At 45.0% G+C, this 19,956-nt stretch overlaps 1 protein-coding gene and 1 pseudogene across 6 annotated transcripts in view; both read right to left on the reverse strand.

The window, feature by feature from the left end:
- Positions 1-19,956, reverse strand: part of LOC310772620 (B-type lectin plumieribetin-like) — a 59,273-nt gene that overhangs the window by 26,823 nt on the left and 12,494 nt on the right. The window contains exons 1-3 of one of the 5 annotated variants that reach the window (XM_083632464.1): positions 5,930-6,034; positions 4,866-4,959; positions 2,957-3,349 (exon numbers count right to left, since the gene is read on the reverse strand). The exons of 2 other annotated variants lie outside the window; for them this stretch is intronic. In XM_083632464.1, coding sequence (XP_083488590.1) covers positions 3,095-3,349; positions 4,866-4,955 — 345 coding nt within the window. In that variant the 5' untranslated portion in view covers positions 4,956-4,959; positions 5,930-6,034 and the 3' untranslated portion in view covers positions 2,957-3,094. Of the gene's footprint in view, positions 1-2,956; positions 3,350-4,865; positions 4,960-5,929; positions 6,035-19,565; positions 19,590-19,956 lie in introns of those variants that run through there. 2 more of the 5 variants (XM_083632468.1, XM_083632467.1) reach the window with 2 other exon arrangements.
- LOC310772962 (dynamin-1-like protein pseudogene) lies at positions 15,861-17,008 on the reverse strand (annotated as a pseudogene). The gene has a single exon. The product of its transcript is annotated as a dynamin-1-like protein pseudogene (transcript).

Genomic DNA, 19,956 nt, shown 5'->3' on the forward strand with positions numbered 1-19,956 from the left:
CATGACAAGATCCCGGTTCACCCTGCACCTCAAGCAGACGCTCCAGCAATGCAACCTCCCGACGAAGGACTACTCCAGCCACTCCTTCAGGATCGGAGCGGCCACCTCGGCCGCCGAGCAAGGAGTGCCCTCCGCCTCCCTCCAGCAAATGGGCCGCTGGCCCTCATCGGCATTCTCCAGCTACATCCGCCCGGAGCAGGCGGCCATACTGGCGGCCCAAAGAACCCTCCTCCCTTAATCGGTGAGCATGGCAACAGTGTCCCGGACTTTAAAATGTCTCGTTGGTGGCGACTCCCCGTAAGCATGGCGCCCAGTAAGGCGCAGTAAATTCCCCGGCTCATTTTTGGGGGGATAGAGTCGGAGAAAGTCAGGGTAGTTGCGCCAAGGCAGCCAAGTAGGCCAAGCCGGGAAGCGCCAAGCTAAACTTTAATGTACCAAGATCGAAGGCCCGACCGAGTTGGGAGCGCCAGCCGCAAATAGCTGTAAGTCGCTAAAAAGGTCGAAGGCCGGAAAAGTACAATCGCGAAGCGCCAAGGCGGCCAGGTAGGCCAGGCTGGGAAGCGCTATCGCGAGGTGCCCGACCGAGTTGGGAGCGCCAGCCGCAAATAGCTGTAAGTCGCTAAAAAGGTCGAAGGCAGGAAAAGCACGTACCAAGGCCCGACCGAGTTGGGAGCGCCAGCCGCAAATAGCTGTAAGTCGCTAAAAAGGTCGAAGGCCGGAAAAGTACAATCGCGAAGCGCCAAGGCGGCCAGGTAGGCCAAGCTGGGAAGCGCTGTCGCGAGGTGCCCGACCGAGTTGGGAGCGCCAGCCGCAAATAGCTGTAAGTCGCTAAAAAGGTCGAAGGCAGGAAAAGCATGTACCAAGAACGAAGGCCGACCGAGTTGGGAGCGCCAGCCGCAAATAGCTGTAAGTCGCTAAAAAGGTCGAAGGCCGGAAAGTACGATCGCGAAGCGCCAAGGCGGCCAGGTAGGCCAAGCTGGGAAGCGCTATCGCGAGGTGCCCGACCGAGTTGGGAGCGCCAGCCGCAAATAGCTGTAAGTCGCTAAAAAGGTCAAAGGCCGGAAAAGTGCAATCAACTACTGGCGCCTGCAGATCTCAATTAACCTCCGGTAATCAGATCTTCCTTTTGGGGGATCTCCTAGCCTATGCAGGCGCCCTCCTCTGCCTCAAGAGCAGCGCCACTGGCCAATGGAGTCAAGCGCCAAAGCATTTGCCATGCATGCCGATTGCTAAATAAAGTTTGTCTAATCCTACCAACTGGCCTCTCCTGATTGAACAATAATTAGGCCTACTTTTTTTTTAACCAATTTCAGCCAAATTGTGGCAAATTCTGCAATTCCATGATTCCGTCCGTTTTATTTCCGTTTTGCAGAAATCATGTGGCCCTACAGTTACCTCTTCAATCTTCATGCGCCCCCCCGTTGGTGTGGAGTGTAAATAAACAATACAACAGTATGACACTACAGTTAGTAGACAGAGACACACATTTGTATGGAGCGATGTGTTTGACTGTATTTTTGGGCAGGTTCAACTTGATTGTTAATACATGGTCACCTTCGATCTGGCTGGAGTGCAGAGCAGGCAGTTTGGCACGCTTTGCACTATTGAGGACTGTCACGTTGGATTCATGATGGTAGATAAAACCATCCATTCTCCGGACTAAGCTAAGCCCTAAGCTGCACGCCTTAACCTTACCAGCTCAGAAAAAGACTTGCACTGAAAAGAAAGAAGAGCAATGGGCCCTGTTGGCCTATATTTACCAAAGGCAAAAACGGTTCTTTTTTTATTGTTGTTTTCTAATTTGAAATGATTCCGTTACGCAATATAATGTTTTAGTGCAGAAGAATGTGATGGTAGATAGCTACTTATAGTTTGTATGGTGCATACTGTAAGCGTTTTCTGATTAGTGCAGAATATATAAAGGATCTGCAAAGATGTGATGCCTGTTTTCCGTTACCACTGTATGCGAATGTGGACTTGGTGTTTGCCAGTATGTTGAATGTGTATTTACACATGGCACTATTAGTTCTGAGATTACTGTTTTCATACTCAACTTGTTTCCATTCAAAATGGTAAATGACGCCAAATGCAAAAAGAAACTTTCTGGTATAAAAGAAAATAAAAGTTAAAAAAGTCTAAAGTGGCCATTGCAGTCTTTGATTTTTTTGTGTCATGACAATGAAAATAAATGTAAGAGTTGACAGGCCCTTTTTGTTTTTCAGATATCAAGACTCACCACTAGAGGGTGAGACTTTCTTCAAAACTTTGGAGGGTATTTATATTTCGTGCTGTGACTTTTCCAAGCCTTAAATGAAGAAATAGGTTATAGAGCTTTTCAGTGATATGGTTATATTTTAACCATTGCAGCATCTCCCTCTTTCATTCAATTGTTTTACTATTGTTGGTGCATGTTTATTAATTTCTATATTTATATTGCCATTTATTGTTGCATTTGTTATTGATGGATTGATTGATTGATTTTATGGATATAGCAGACAAAATCCAAGGGATATGTAAAAGTGCAAAACACTTATTTCCAACATGGTCCCTGATCTTATAAAAACAGGACATACACAGCAGCCCATAACATCAATAAACCAAAATGGAACAGTCAACAAAAACATTTTTAGTTTAATTTTAGTTGGGGATCTTGTTCCACTCCTCTCCCCCCGGTATAAAGGAATGCACTTCTACCAACTTTGCTTTTCAGATTGGGTAGTTTCAAGTTCTCTATGCTAGCTCTCGTGTTCAGGCAATGGGTGTCCCGAACAAACTGGAAGTACTTGGTAAAAAATAGTTTGGACAGAGAGCGTGCAATATTTTATAGACCATGATAAGTTTCATTAGTTTGTTATCACAGAATTTGGTAGTTGAATCGCATTCTGTATATGTGTGAGAGCTGAACAAAGTACATTATACTCAACTGTTGACTGATTTATACACAGAAATGAGTGTGTACTTTAAGATATGAGCTCTTTATTTCATTCACAGAGCACAACACATTATCCTTGGCTCTTTGTGATTCATGGCACACACATCATGACTTCAGGCTGATTCATGGCACACATGTCAGGACTTTAGGCTGGACCGCTGGTTACTTCCCAGCGCTCCAAATCTTTTTCCCATTCTTGTCCAGAATCAGCTCACCGTCGTCGGTCATGGTCAGGCGCATCTTGTCGGACTCATCATTGCTGTAGCTGTTGGAGGCCCAAGGCACCGCATCGTTTTGGGTGTACATAACCAGGTTGTTATCTTTCTGCACAATGATTCGGAACGGTTCTGGACAGGCGGTGTCGGTACCTGTTGACCAGGTGGGAAGCCACTTGTAGATGACAAAGTTGCCGTCGGTCTGTGGTTGGCAGAAATGGGAAAAGTATGCACATTCTTTACTTAAGTGAGTTACTTGTGTAAATATATATATATATATATATATATAAGTACTGATTCAACTTGTTTACTCAAGTAAAAGCATATATTTTTTTTTTTATAAAGTATAATAAAAGTGAAAAGTATTTCTACCGGCTGTTTCTGTGCAAAGCTAGAAACTCAGGTTATATTAATATAATTTAAAGACTACAGTATATAACTTAAAAGATCCCCTTCAAACATGTTTTACAATGTATAAAGACTATACTTTGAGTCATAATTTGTGTGATATGGTTTTAACACAAAAAAGGTGCAGCCTACTGTACATGCATGAAAACTGCAAGAGGACAAGATGAGAGACAAAAACCACGTAACGTGTCTGAGATGAGATGAGATGAGATGAGACAGACAAAACGTTATGTGGTTTTTGTCTGTCGCGCATTCAAACTAAAGTAACTAGTCTAATCATGGTAAATGGTAAATGGCCTGCATATATATATATATATATATATTATATATATACTGTCATGCTCTCCAGCTACTATGATCTGCTTCTCAACAAAATGGAGAATTGTTGCATTGCTTCTGAGTAGTAATTTTCCAGGTTTGAACTATATCTCGAAATTTTTCTGCAAAATAATTGAAGTCCAAATGTTGACTATTTTATCAATCTTAATCGCTCCTGGACACTTTGCACTTGTGACAATACTTCACTGGTGCAGTTTTTGCAATGTCAGAATTATGATTGATTGCATTTGATGCTGTGTTTTCCTAACTCGCCTGCCACCTCTCACATCATGAGGGCTGCAATATAAACTATATCATCCACTGTCCTTCTATTTATGCTTTAGCACCTTTTAAAGTCATCCAGCAGATATAAACAGTGTTGATAGTAGCTAGTTACTAAGTAACTAACTAAGTTAACTACTTCTTGCAGTAACTAGTAATCTAACAAATTACTTTTCAAATTTAGTAACACAGTTACAGTTACTAAAATAGTAACTGGGCTAGTTACTAGTAGTTACTTTAGGACATGAAAATAACGGACAACTTCAGAGGATTATCCGGTGTCTGATCCTCAGACCTAGTCCGGGGAGAGAGCTGCAGCTGCAGCCAGAGCCCCAGAGGCTAATGACCTTGATAGGCTATAAGCCTCCCCAATAAGTGAATGTTCAATGCCACACTGTGGCACAGTGACACTAACATAATGTGTGCATTAACATAATGTGTGCACTAACATAATGTGTGCATTAATAACAATCGAAGCAGACTTTTAAATGTAACGCAAAAGTTACTTTCCCTAGTAACTAATTACTTTGAAGTAACTAGTAACTTTAAAGTAATTTATTTGCTTTTTGAGAGAAGTAACTAGTAACTAACTAATTACCAACTTTCATTAACTTGCCCAACACTGGATATAAATAAGATCAGGCAATAATGATCACTGGTTTGGTCCAGGATGAGGATGAGGACCCCCCCCCGCCTTGCTCCCCCCTCACCTGGAAGATGGCTTTGTAGTTCCCGTTGGGACTCAGGAGGTAATCCCCCTTACGGAGTTCCTGGTCGGTGCTGATGGAGCTCTTACTCATGATTCTGGGGGAGGGGACAGGGGACAAAATGTTCACTCAGGACTTCAGGTGTCAGTGCTGTTATATATAATATGCTATCGAATGAATGAATGAAAATTTTATTTACGTGTCAGGACATTACATGACCCATCCCACATGGGATTATCAGACACATCAACATACAGTTATTTCCATATCGATTACAGTGCAAGAACAATACAAAACCGTACAAACACACACACAGCACATGCGGCATGAGCAACAAAACACAGATTTAACTACAATGTGTATTAAGTAAAATATATAAATTATCTATCATATGTCATCTTTTTCCTCCTATCCCACGCATGAGAGATATATTCGGAAAAAGCAAAGATGTTGTCAAAAAGAAATTCAAGTATGGCACCTTCTTCAAAATCTAACAAGTTTAACTCAGGGGAGTGAACTTTTTTTAAATAGTATCGTAAGTCATGATACAAAGGGCAATACAAAATAAAATGAAATTCATTCTCCACTTCCATCAGCTCACAATATTCACAAATCCTATCCTCCTCCACCGTCCCTCTGTATCTACCTGTTTCAATATGTAAAGGCAGGATACCACATCGTAACTGAGCACATAAGGACCTCTTACTTTTAGGTAAATTAAACATCACATATTTTTCACATTTAAATTCATTTTTAAATAAACAATAAGTTCTTAATTTTGGCTTCTGCCATATATCTTCAGTCCAAGACTGTAACCAGTTAGCGCGGATCTGAGATTTAAACAACTCTACATTCATACACATTCTTTGAGAGTAATATTCTCCAAAACCACACTCCTGAAACAAGTCATACATATCTGAGACCCACTCCCCTTCAACAGACAAGTCCCAGAAGAAAATCTGACTAGCAACCCTATTGGATGGCAGGTCCAGCAATCTATTCCAGAGGTTCACCATGCTGACTTTCCATCTGACCACACAAGGGTGCTATCAATGTAGGCAACTCACCAGTTGGAGCAGGTCTTTGCTGATGGAGAAGCAGATTGTTGAATGAGCTGAAGTTGTTCTGGAGCGATGGAGCAGAGCACTCAGTCATACACAGGTTGTGCTTTTATTGTCAGCAGAGAGGTGAGGGGGGGTGAGGAGTGTGTGCAGGAGGGGAGCTGGAGAGGTGAGGGGGGTGAGGAGTGTGTGCAGGAGGGGAGCTGGAGAGGTGAGGGGGGTGAGGAGTGTGTGCAGGAGGGGAGCTGGCCCAACCTCAATGATGTCATTTAGTCATTAAGTGCAATTAAGTGATTAAGTGAATGTCACCGCTACTGTCATTATGGTATTTTAAGACTTCTTCCTTGTTCAAAGTCTCAACAATCTCATCTCACGATAATGACACTAGTAGCTATAATGAAGGCCAACAGTTCTGACTTGGCATGGGGACCTTTACATTTCTCAACTGGCTGTGTCCTGACAATTTATAAGTCAGTGGTTCCACCGGCCAGTCAAGTCCAAGTCACCGAGTCTCAAGTCTCTGGGCTATGCCTTCTCTGTTTGCCATGGCCATATATTGATGCTAACGTTTAGCCCAAACACTCGTGCACTATTATATGCCATGGTACTGTATCTGGTTTTTGATTGTGTTAAATTAAATTAGAGCTTAGCTTTCATTATAGGCTACTCTAGACAAAACAAGAGCTAAGATATGGTAATAGACCAGAAGCACATCAAAGCCGGCCACTGTAACAATATTAAAAAATATATTTTTTCTGTATTTCCTAAATCATCATGCAACACAACGACAACCGCCTTGTGACCCCCATAGGTGACCCATCAGACAGTATTGTCCTATAAACTGATGTAAAGAGTAGAGTAAAGAGTAGGAATGATGCACTCAAAGGGGAAAATGAGATCCCATGTCTCAATGAGATTTACCAAATAAAGGTAAGAAAAAAACACTTGCCTATCACCATGGAGACCCGGGTTCAATTCCCGGCAGCGGTACTTCCGGCTTGGTCAGACGTTCCTACAGAGACAATTGGCCGTGTCTGCGGGTGGGAAGCCGGTGCCGGTGGGGGTATGAGTCCTGGTTGCTGCACTAGCGCCTCCTCTGGTCGGTCGGAACTGGGGGGAATAGTGTGATCCTCCCACGCACTACATCCTGTCAGTGAAACCCCTCGCTGTCAGGTGAAAAGAAGCGGCTGGTGACTGCACATGTATCAGAGAAAGCTAGTCTACAACTCTCCCTAGATCGGCAGAGGTCCGAAACAAGGAACCGGACTAGGCATGTCTGAAAATGGTCTCAGCAGCTTTGTGAGTAGGTTTTAAGAGAAAAGTCTGAACTTTAATATTCACTTCAACACCCGGGTGTGATTTTTTTTTTTTGGAGACTGAGCCTATACACTGCACAGAAGCATGTGAAACATCAAATTGCCTCCTGGTCTCTGCAGCATAGACTGTAGGTAACTAAGCAAAAAAAACAAAGATACCTGAATCAATAAAAATGCTATTGCAATTGCTATAATTGCCCTGGAAATTATCCAAATTGCCCCAAAACATATTTCGCAAGGGGGGGGGGCGGCTTGTTAAAACATTTTAATTTTCTAACCTCTGGGGGGGCGGGAAGGGCGGCTTAAAACATTTAAATTTTCTACCCTCTTACTGTGATGCTTCTTTCCTATGACTTACTGTCATAACAATGTCAGCCAAAATGTTTAGTTTCTGTTTTAGCCTCTGCTCCATGCCTGATATTATGTTGTTCTTCATGGCTGTCACTGATGCTTGCTCTGTCACATTCCAGAAGCAGTGCACCTTATGGTGTAACAAAGTTCAGTTCTTTGCTATGGCAGCCAGCTGGCAGCTGAAAGGGTTTCAAGTGGGTGTAAGTTTCTGTGTTGTCTTTGTTTAATCTGCCAAGGACCTGTCATGGCCATGATGCCAATTAAAGATTGCTGCATCGTTGTCACTCTTTATTTGGGCTTATGTGAGAACAGACAAAAGGGTTCCTGCCTTTGACATGATTTAATGCAACAATGCAGATTATTTGCCTATAATTATCTATCAGCCATGTTCAAACTGTGGATCGTACATGTTAACCCAGATAACCCATTGTCCCATCTCAAACTAACAAACACTGTTTCATCCAGCTATTTAGGAGTGGTAAGATCAAATGTTTTGTGAATACGGGCCCAGAAGCAACAACTAGGAATGGTGCAAAGGACAAGGTGCTATAGGTGAGGAATCTGCAAGGACAGCATACAGGATGGCCTAAAAAGAATATGCTTTCACGCTTGATGAAGTCAGACAGGTGCTAGTCAAGTCCTTGGAAAGGATGCGCTTTCCCGGTGGCTTTCTTAGTGCTGCTAAACCAGCAAAGTTCAAAACATAAAGATCATTTGCACCTAAGGCACAAGGTAGCACACACAGATCTTCAGGACAAAGGCAGGACACTTTTAGGCAGGCTTTTAATTAGTCATTTTTAGCCACCCTTTGTTCCCTATGTTCCTTGTTTTTGTTTTATGTTTCCCCCTTCTTGTACTATTCCTGTGCTTGTATTCTTTTTGATGCAATTTTTATTTATGTAAAGCACTCTGTGCACTCGTGCTGTGAAGGGCGCTATAGAAATAAAGTTTTACGCAGTGGTAAGCACTATCGCCTCACAGCTCGAAGGTCGTGGGTTCGATTCCCACCTGGGACGAGGTGAACGCTGAAGGAATGCGTGCCCGTCCGCATGTCCTCGAGTGCCCACCGCTCGGGTGGGGTCGGCAAAAGGGCCTTTCTGTGTGGAGTTTGCATGTTCTCCCCGTGCTTCCCGGGGGTTTCCTTCATATAGGAACCCCCTTCACAAAAACATGCAATATCCTGGTTGCTAATGTGGTTCCTCCTCTGGTCGTTAAGGGCGCCTGTTCGGAGGTAGGGGAACCGGTTGGAATAGCGGGAACCTCCCACGTGCTATGTCCTACCGGTGAAGCTTCCTCTGTCAGGTGAAAAGAAACGGCTGGCTGACTGCCCATGTCTCGGAGGAAGCATGGAGCCAGTCTCGGCTCTCCCCAGATCGGCAGAGGATGGAGTAGCAACCAGGATTGAGAAATCAAGTGAGCACTAATGGGGGATAAAATGGGATAAAAAAAAAATCGGGAAAAAAATAATAATAAAGTTTTACTTACTTTACAAAGGATTCTCTGTTTCACCATTTATTTGGCCACGTCAGATCGATACATGCCAACGTTTCGGCCTCTCGGCCTTCATCAGTAGCCTGGTAAACCGCCCGTCACGTGAACTCACATTGCATTTGGTTCTCCGTGACGGTCTGGACCTGCACAGGCAGTTAAGATGATTGGTCGAGCCATGCCGGCTCGACGAGTCAGCGGCGGCCGTAGGCGGGCTCTGGCTCGTCTGGGCAAGTAGTGGGTACATGGTCTTTGTAGTTCTTTTCACTCATCAGCATGGCTGCCGCCGCGGAAGTGACAGGCAGTGAATGAAATTGAATGTAACGTTCCCAATTCTATGTATTAAATTCTAAAAAACGACCCTCAACATTTGGGAAGGCTAAGCCACACAACTAGTTCGTTATAATCTAACTAAATGCTTCGAAGGTGACTTTACGACCGCGAGGACTCAATCAATGAATACCACGGAGATCATCCACAGGCACCTTCCGCGATCTGATTGGTTGAAGTTAACACCCACCAGCGGTGATAGACAGATGGGTCATCCAATCACCTGCCAAGTAGCTTGGACAAAGTGCCCGCCTCCGTCAGCGGGTCTGGTGACTTCAAACCCAGATCGACTGGTTTAGTGAAACCTATGTGGAGCTATACCGTCCATCTGGCAGCGTCAGGTTACTTCATCAGGGCACGAAAAGAAAAGAAAAGAAAATGGATGTCATGCCATATATAGCACACGGGTCACATGGTTCAGGGGTCATGTGATGTTATATTCAATACTTTGCTTTTTCTTAATCAGGCAATGACAAAACATGGTGAAATGGCACATCTACATACAATTCAAATCATAAGGTAATCTCTAAGCATTATCAGGAGGCAAACCATGGCTCTGCAGCCAGCCTGAAATGTGTTGGACTTGAGCATGTTCTTCCTCCGACCAGAGGGGGCAACCTGCCTAAACTCCTCTCACAGAGAGAGATGTATTGGATCCATTAAAAGTTCTTTGTCCACACTTAAAGTCGAACTGAACCTGTTCGTCACGTGCATAATGAGTCTGTTTCAGACTGAAAACATAGTTTGTCTAAGATGACAGGTTGAGAGGGCGGGTCATAGTATCATGTCGATGATTTTATTTGACAATTCTGGGGACTGGATTGGGCTTTGGCCAATCCTGGCGTGTTCCGCCTCCAAATCGAGTGTGATTCAGTGTGTTGTGGCGCTCCCCTCGGGAAGAGCCTTTTGACGGGAGTGGCTGAGTGGAGCTCAGCGACCCGCAGGCAGCCAGCTGCCTTCGTGTTGCCGAGCGGAGGCCTGGAATCTCCGAAGTGCGACCCCTGACAACCAAGCTCTCGGATGCGTGCGCCATTATCGCTGCTATAACGATACGATATCCCTGGAATGCGTGTTTTAACGAGCCAGTTACATTTCTTTGCATTCTTAGAGATTATAGTTTTTGTTTTTATCCATGTTTCTAACAATTGGCCAAGTTAGTAGTTAGTTTATGGGATAGGAATTCTGCCAGATGACAGACACTAGGCGCCATTTTCGACTTCATTTGGAAGAGAAAATTATCCAGAAATGAAGATTTGATTGACAGCTGCATGTCGTGATATGATTGGTTGAAATGGGGTAGAAATTTGATAGTACTGGGTGACGTCAGCAAACTGTAAATTACTGTTATCAAGGAAATCTTGAAAAACGAACTTTTGATGTGAAAAAGTGTGGAAAAACTAAAGAAATTAGATTGTTGTGATTTGTTTTGCATACATTATTAAATAGGTGCACTGCATACCCAGGTATTTGAACTAAAAGAAAAGAAAAGTCATTATTGGGTTCAGCTCGACTTTAACACTATGACACCTGCTGGACTGAATGATGATTTCTCCCTCAAATGTTTTCTCTAAAAAACCTGAAATGTATAGCTTCACCAAAGTGGAAATGTACCTTGATTTTAATTGTATAGATGTGCCATTTCACCATGTTTTGTCATTGCCTGATTAAGGAAATGTAAAGTATTGAATATAACATCACATGACTCCTGAACCATGTGACCTGTGTGCTATATATGGCATGACATCCATTTTATTTTATTTTATTTTCTTGCCCTGATGAAGGCCGAGAGGCCGAAACGTTGGCATGTATCGACCTGACATGGCCAAATAAATGGTGAAACAGAGAATCCTTTGTCCTGAAGATCTGTGTGTGCTACCTTGTGCCTTAGGTGCAATTCTCTTTATGTAAGACAGGTGCTATTTGATATGGAGCTGCCAAGCAGGAAGTTTCAGGTGAAGATTGATCCTATTAAATGTTGATGACAGATCAAAGAGTCGGGGGAGGCTCGCTGCCACGGGCCTAAAACTGGTTTGGTGGGATTGGCGGCACAGTGCTTGGTTGAGAACGGTTATTACATTACATTATATTACATTACATTACATTATATTATATTACATTATGCTTTTATCCAAAGCAACTTAGAATAGTACATTTTCAGCCAAGTTCTGTTTAGGCAAGTAAAACAACTTGGTTAAGGTTAGGGTTATTTGGGTTATGGTTTGGGTTAGGCTTAAATAACAAAAATGTTAGATGTGACTTACGGTTGAAATGTAAACTTTAGACATGCTGGGTTCGAACATGGATCCCCAAAATAAGTGTTTTACACCTCCACACTGACCCCCCATGTGAAAATAAAGAAGTCTTATTATTTATTTATTTATTTATTTATTTATTTATTTGTCTTTATTTATTTTACTAAAATTGAAAGATTACAGGATTCTGTTATGGTGACTTGTAGAGGTCTGCATGGGCCTACATTTTAGGCCGTAACCCGGCCCGGGCCCAAGACAATCAAGCCCTACCCGACCCGAGCCCTAATTGTTTATTTAAAATCCAGGCCCGAGCCGGCCAATACCCAACATCGGGTCTCGGGTCCCATCGGGTTTGAGTTGGGTAGCAGACCTCTATAGTGACTTGCGCTCTCTCTTGTCTGTGTCTGTCGGCCTATTATAGAGGTCTTGAGAAAATAGCGTTAGCTAAGAAGCCTCACTGTTGCCATGCAAAAACCTGCTAACTCCGATTGAGGTATTTTTCATGTTTTAATTCCATGTTTCTCTGTGGGTTGAGAAAAGTGTGAGCCTTGGACTTATGAAAGCCCTTTAAAACTGCATTGGATCAACTCTAAAATGCACGGTGGTCATTCTGAAAACTGTGTTCTTCTAAGTTCCTGAAAAGTAGACATTTGGGACATAGTAAGGTTTTCACCCGAGAGCAACAGATTGTGCAAAAGACAAGGTGCTGTAAGGTGAGGAATCTGCAAGGACAACATTCCTTCCAAGACAGCCAAAAGAGAACATGGCTCATGTTTGATGAAGTAAGACAGGTGCTATTTGATATGGAGTTGCCAAGCAGGAAGTTTCAGGTGAAGATTGATCCTATCAAATGTTGATGTCAGATCAAAGAGTCAGTCATGTTACCGTAGCTGTTTCCTTGTCAGTGCTATGAGAGGATGGCTCAGTGGTGACTGTGGGGGATGCTCAGTGTGGTGGAGGCCTAAAACCGGCTTGGTTGGCAGCGCTGCGCTTCCTGGTTGAGAACGGTGATGTTTAGGCATAACAACTGGGTTATGTTTAGGAGGTTATCGAGGGGGCACAGCTTCCCAAAGGAAGGTGTGTTGTGACGAGTGAGAAACAGCACCCACACAACGGAGCTTGGGTCTGCTGTGCGAAATCACATCCGACACATTCACCTACTCTACCATGAACAAACCATTCACCCGACGTGGAGTCCTCTCCACTGTCAACAGTGTTTTTGATCCCCTGGGTTTGCTGGCACCCATCACGATCCAGGGCAGAGCCCTCCTCAGGAAACTTACATCTGAACAGTCAGACTGGGACACACCCCTCCCGGAAGACAAACTGAGTAGATGGGAGGCTTGGAGGGATTCGCTCCAAGACCTAAAACAGCTTCATGTTCCACGTACGTACACAGTAACCTCACTCACTAAAGCAGCACGCACAGAATTGTGTGTGTTTGCAGATGCTTCAACCAAGGCCATTGGTGCTGTGGCGTACCTGAAAACAGTTCAGGAAGATGGGTTCAAGTCGAAGTAGGATTTGTTATGGGCAAAACAAAGCTAGCACCCCTCTCCGAGCCTACCATCCCAAGGCTTGAGCTGTGCGCTGCCGTCTTGGCAGTAGAGATGGCAGATCTCCTACAGGATGAGCTGGACCTTAAGTTGGAAAGAACGAAATTCTAGTGCTCGGCTATATTTGTAACGAATCAAAACGATTCTACACATACGTCCACAATAGAGTTCAACGTATCCGACAGTCGTCAAAGCCTGAACAATGGCACTATGTATGTACTGTACAGAAGAAAACCCTGCAGACCATGCGTCAAGATCCTTACCTGCATCCCATTTGGCACTGACCTCTTGGTTCACTGGACCCTCCTTCCTGCGTCAGCCACCTGCAGAGGAAACACGTACACATGAGACGTTCGAGCTACTTGAACCTGGAAATGATTCATAAATTCGACCACAGGTACACACCTGTGCTACTCACCTGGAACTAATACTTACCTCTGAGCGCTTCCAACGCTTCTCCACCTTCGCTTCCCTGGTAAGAGGAGCAGCATTGCTCGTCCACATGGCAAGATCCTACAAACATTCAAACCACAACAGCAAATGCAAAGGCTGGCACAGATGCGACGTACCTCGTACTACAGGTGAATTGGCACAAGCAAAGAACGTTATCCTCAAAGCAACACAAGAGGCAGCCTTTGCAAAAGAACTTTCAGCCCTCCGAGCCAACAAAGCAATATCCAAAAACAGCCCCTTGCAGAAACTCAGTCCAATCTTGGAGGACAACTTCATCTGCGTTGGAGGCGGACTAAAGCATTCAGAACTTGCAACTGCAGAAAAGAACCCAATACTTCTACCCAAGGATAGCCACATCTCCCTACTGCTCACACGACATCACCATGAGCAGGTGAAACACCAAGGCCGTCACCTGACGGAAGGAGCGATCAGGGCAGCAGGATTGTGGATCTTGGGAGGCAAGACGCTGATCAACTCAGTACTCCATAAATGCATAACCTGCCGCAAGCTGCGTGGGAAGCTGGAAGAACAGCGCATGGCAGACCTGCCACCTGAACGTCTCAAAACCTGCCCTCCATTTACGTATGTCGGGCTTGATGTGTTTGGGCCCTGGTTTGTCACAACTAGACGCACAAGAGGAGGACAGGCGAACAGCAAGCGGTGGGCCATCATGTCCACCTGTATGAGTTTGAGGGCTGTGCATATCGAGGTCATCGAGGCTATGGACTCCTCCAGCTGCATAAACACTCTCAGGCGCTTCTTCGCACTCAGAGGCCCTGCGACACAGCTCCGATCCGATTGCGGTACTAACTTTATTGGAACGTGCAAGGAGCTTGGGATGGACAAAACGGTACAGAGATACCTCAGCAAGCAGGGATGCAGCTGGGAGATTAACCCGCCACACGCCTCTCACCAGGGAGGCTCTTGGGAACGCATGATCGGTATTGCCAGAAGAATCCTTGATTCAATGTTTCTACAGCACAACACTCGCCTAACCCATGAAGTGCTTTGTACACTAATGGCAGAGGTCACAGCCATTATAAATGCACGACCACTCCTACCTGTGTCTGCAGACCCGGAAAAACCCTTCATACTCTCACCCTCAATGCTCCTTACGCAGAAGTCAGGAGTTCCACCTCCACCCGGGGAATTCTCGGACAAAGACCTGTACACAAAGCAATGGAGACAAGTTCAGGCCCTTGCAAACCAGTTCTGGACCCGCTGGAGCCATGAATACTTACCTTCCTTGCAGCAGAGACAGAAGTGGACAGTGCCTCACAGAAACCTTCAAGTTGGGGATCTAGTTCTGCTCAGGGACAAGCAGACCGCCCGCAACTGCTGGCCCATGGCCAGGATCACCGCCACATTCCCTGGAAAGGATGGACTTGTAAGAAAGGTTGAGGTGAAGACCACCGACCAAGGCAGTGTGAAAACCTTTCTTAGACCAATTGTAGAAGTTGTTCTACTTCTGCCCAAAGACTGATCCAGAGACTAATGTTCTGGATTTGCACAAGTTCTAGTGACCTCACATAGGTCAGTGTGTTGCCTTGAAGGCATTTGTTTAATTTTTACTAACTACTTCTTTAAATAATTATAATAATTTTGAGTTTAAATTGAGAAGTGAATAATTAGAATACTTTACAGTTGAGAACTATTTTGGGAGATCTATTTTAGTTTGAAATCGCATTTTATTTTTGTAAAGCATGACATCACTTCCTGTTTAGTCTCTTCCTGTTGAGCTCCACATGGTCCTGTAGAGAGAAGAATGCTCTGAACACAATCTGACACAAACCGCTTGCATCCGACATCAGGCATCGTGAAGCAATGTCGTAAGTTAATTTATCGACTTTAAACATGTTGGACATTATATATTTTCAATTATTTAGTCAAAAAGTGACGTTTGTTAAGTTATTTAGAAACGGTTTACAATTGGGTATGGCTAATGCTAATGCCAGTGGTCATGTTGAATGCTATCTACAATGCAAGATAACAATGTACAATGTAAAACACAGACACTGAATGTTTTTTGTATTGTTTTTATCTACAGTTTTCACCATACAACGTGTTAATCAAGAAGAGTGACAAGTAAACGGTCAAACTTACTTACGGCTCTGTCTTCATTGACTCTGGTTTAACTGAGTGTTTAGTCAGAGTTTCGACACTCTGCACGAGAACATTACATCCGTCTTTATTATCCATCCACCCATCCATGCATCCATCTATCAAATGTCTCGTGAAAGATGTAACAAATTCTTGCTCCGCCACACAGCTCTGCAGTCTCGATGTATTTGGTGGTGCCGTCTATCGTGTTGCAGTACTCTGCGGCGAACTTGGTGATGAGCTGGAGCAAGGTGGCACTCTGGTCTTGAACAGGTTCGCCGTAGCTCCCGAGCAGGGCCTGGTACTGAGCTGCCAGGACGTTGATCCGTGTCTTCAGCTCCGGGAGACAGTCTCTGATGTGATTCATCAGTAACCTGTTGAGGGTCCTGACCAAGTATTTGGTTCCATTTCTATTGGCAAGAGACAAGTATTTCTTCTGCAGGAAGCCGTGTTCGTCACGAATGGCATCAGCCAGAGACTTTTTGTTGTTGATGTCCAACTGACTCCTGTTGACGACTCCAATGAGGCCCAGTTTGACGGGAATGACTCTGCCCATTAGAACGTCCATGGCGTCCATGCCAGCATCCATCAGGTCCAACTTGGTCACCACGGCCAGTGTCCTCCGGCCATCAGGGTCGACCTCGCGGGCCACCTTGAGGGCCTCTGAGGTGGCCATGTCTGTGTTAGCAGCAGTGACTGCCAGGATGATGCAGTTGGGGTTGGAGATGTGCTTCAGGATTAGATCTCTGATCTGAACTTCGATATCATTTGGCTGATCCCCCACGGGCACCTTGGTGATTCCTGGCAGATCCACCAGTGTGAGGTTGGCGACATGAGGAGAGAAGATCTTCAGGTGGATGGGTTCGTCACTGATCCCCTTATTATTCCCCGATATTCTCTCCGTTTCATTTTCAATTTCTTGCCTGATTTCATCCAAATCTGTGTAGATCGTATTTTTGTGTGTGTGTAGGAACCTCCCCCACTCTTCACCTTATTTGCCGCTGTCATCGCTCTTCCTGACATCCCCAGGGTGGAGGTGGACCAGCTGCAGAGTGGTTGTCTGGTTACGATGCCCGTCCCACAGGGCAGCAGCTCCCTGCCAACCAGGCTCTCCAGCAGTGAGCTCTTCCCGCTGCTCTGGCTCCCCACCACTGCTATCTGCGGCAGCTGTATAATATCCGCTCCCACTGTATTGAACACATCTTGGAGCTTGTTTATAAGGGGAATAAGAGCCTGCATATTGCAGGTGTCCGACCAATGCCACCATTGCAATGCCTTCGTCTAATTTATAAGTATTTGTGACATCACCGATGATGTCACAATGTATATGACATCTTCAGTCAATGTGACCGTCGAGCAGGATTCGAAGCGGGAGCCGTTGAGCAGCGAGGGAGGTAGGCGCGCTGGCACGCTGGCACGAATTACGGGAACACGGCGGTCGAAGAGGAGAGCGAGGCGGAGGAACATTGAGGAGGGGGCGGACCCCCGAGTCTGGAATTTGTGTAATATTCTGTGAGAGGCAGCAATGTGCCACAAGGCATCCATTCTGCCGGAAAGCCATTAGAAGAAGAAGAATGTTGTGACATCAGTGATTTATGACATCACTTATCACAATCTATACTTCTGTGGTGTTTTATGGCATTGGCATCCTTTATGTTGCATTACCGCCTCCTTCTGGATTTATCCATCCACTGTTTCCCTACATTCTGTCCTTGAACTTGAACCAGTACCCACCCAATCTATACTAGAATTGGGCGTGTTGATCTCACTGTGTCTCACTGATGACATCACAACTGCTCGAGTGACATCACTGGCGACATGTGTATGTCGAGTGTGAACGTATATAACCCCCCCCCACACACACACACATTATGTGACATGACATCATTATAGTGACCTTGCTACCAGGCCAAGCAGTCTAGAACTGTATGGCATCATCTGCAATTTATTACCTCATTACTGTCTGTGTCATCATTGGTGATTTATGACGTCATTGGTGATATGACAGGGGTGGGGGGGGGGGGATCTATAGTATTGACTTCCTTGAATTATTCCTGTAGGCTCCTAAATGGAGCATAGGGCCCTATGCCAACGGTCTGGGTTTTGGGCAGACTTCTTCAGCTGGGCCCACGTCCGCCCGGTCATCTTTGACTCGCTCTCGACTGATCTTCTCCAGGTCTGCTTTAGTTTGTACAGGTCGAGGTAGATCTAATCACTCCATGCTGTCGTGTTATTAAACTATAACAATGCATATTTATTAGCTTCTCTTAGCATTTATGTCTACCTATCCTATATCTACGTCAGTCAAAGAAGTAGCTAAGGAAGGCCTGCTGCCCGAAATGTCTGTGTAGCAATACAAAGTATTCCACTTGGGAGTGCTGTCCTTCCCCCCCCCCAGAAATAAATGATCACTCCTGCTCACTTGCTGCCCTCTGGTGGCTGTGAGTACTATGAACAACCCAAACCACACAACTCATCTAGGACTATAACACACTTCTGATGTCTTCTTCACGTGCAGAGACTGAGAAAGCATTTGAAGTAGGGCTGGGTGGGGGAAAAAATCGATACTGATATAAATCCCAATATCGATATTTTAATATAATGCCTTTTCCCTTCTTAGCACGAGATATCGAGCCGTAAACATCTGTCAACATTAATATTTGTAGTAATGCATCAGGTTAGGTTTCCTTATAGAGGGGTTACTTGCAACGGGACGGGGCTCCCACGGGTCCCGAGGGACCCAACGCAAATCTCGCGGGGGCGGGCGTTAATCACGAGTTGCTAGGCAAACCTTGCTGCTCAGACTCTGAGCGAGACAGACAGGCCTGGATGTGAGGAGAAGCGAGCAGACAGCAGACTGAAACCAAAAGATTCTCCTCAACATGAAACGCGGGAATAAAGTTGGTGGTAGTGAGGGCTTTTCAGTTACAGCCAGAGACATTCAACTGTTCAAATCCAGCAGAATTCATAAGAAGCTGGATAAGAAGATTTGACAGGTTTGGGATCGCTTCATGACTCAATGAGAGGAAGATCAGGTGAACTCTTATGTAATGGGATGAGAGATGCTTCTGACGATGTTTTCTTCTGTTTTCTTCCGCTGACGGAAATTGGACCCGGGAATAAGAATAATTTGCACCAGACCTGTGTGTATAGGTTGCAATGGGGAAAATCCGCACGCAATTCCGTACCGCGTTCCACCTGCACATTCGTACTGTTTCTGTGTGAAACGGCCTTAATGTTGGCAGATATGGTGTGTGTGTGTGTGTGTGTGTGTGTGTGTGTGTGTAAACATCTACAAATGGACAAATGAGATTTATTTTCTCCTCTAGAAAACACAACAACTGGCATGAGTTTTAGTCTAGAACAGGTTATAAGAGATATTGTGTGTTCTTTTTGTTTATTTTTTATTTTTTGGACGGCCCTCAATCCAAAGTTGGGTCCCTAAATTGGCCCTCAGTTATCACAACTTTGAGAACGTAAGTTATGACTATAACTATGGATCTATGAGACCGAACGATGACCGTCACCACGGTCTTACAAGTGAATGATGCGCCGCTTCTCCTTAATCTCCGAGACATTAATATCAACAAAGTCAGGTGACTGACCTCAGGAGGCCGGGCCAGAGGGCGGAGCCTATAAATACTTCCAGGAGTCTGCGCCGACTTCAGATGGTGACGGCAAGAGATGGTGACGGTCATCGTTCGGTCTCATAGATCCATAGTTATAGTCATAACTTACGATCTATTTCGACCTCACTCAGACCGTCACCACGGTCTTACAAGTGGATGACGCATACCAACAAGGTCGCCAGGAACAGAAGATTCCAAGCCGTCACTTCTGCGTCCAGCAGCTGACAGTACAGCTGACCCCACCGGTGCTGGCGCCGCCACATTGACTCTGTAAAAATGAGAAAAAGTGCATGGAGCACTCCATGATGCTGCTGCACAGATCTCTGCCACAGAGACCCCTTTCAAAGCTGCCCAGGAAGTGGCCATACTCCTAGTAGAGTGTGCCACCAGATCTCTAGGGACAGGAAGTTCCTGCCCACCGTAGGCATGAGAGTGTGACAACCGCTGCTTAGAGACGGGAAAGCCCAGTTTGTTCCCACCATAACAGACAAACAGCTGTGCATGTGAGTGCCGCAAGGACTGAGTACGTGCCACATAAGCCCTTAACACCCTTACTGG

The sequence above is a fragment of the Poromitra crassiceps genome (assembly GCF_964638095.1).
Source record: "Poromitra crassiceps genome assembly, chromosome: 3".
Lineage (NCBI taxonomy): Eukaryota > Metazoa > Chordata > Actinopteri > Beryciformes > Melamphaidae > Poromitra > Poromitra crassiceps.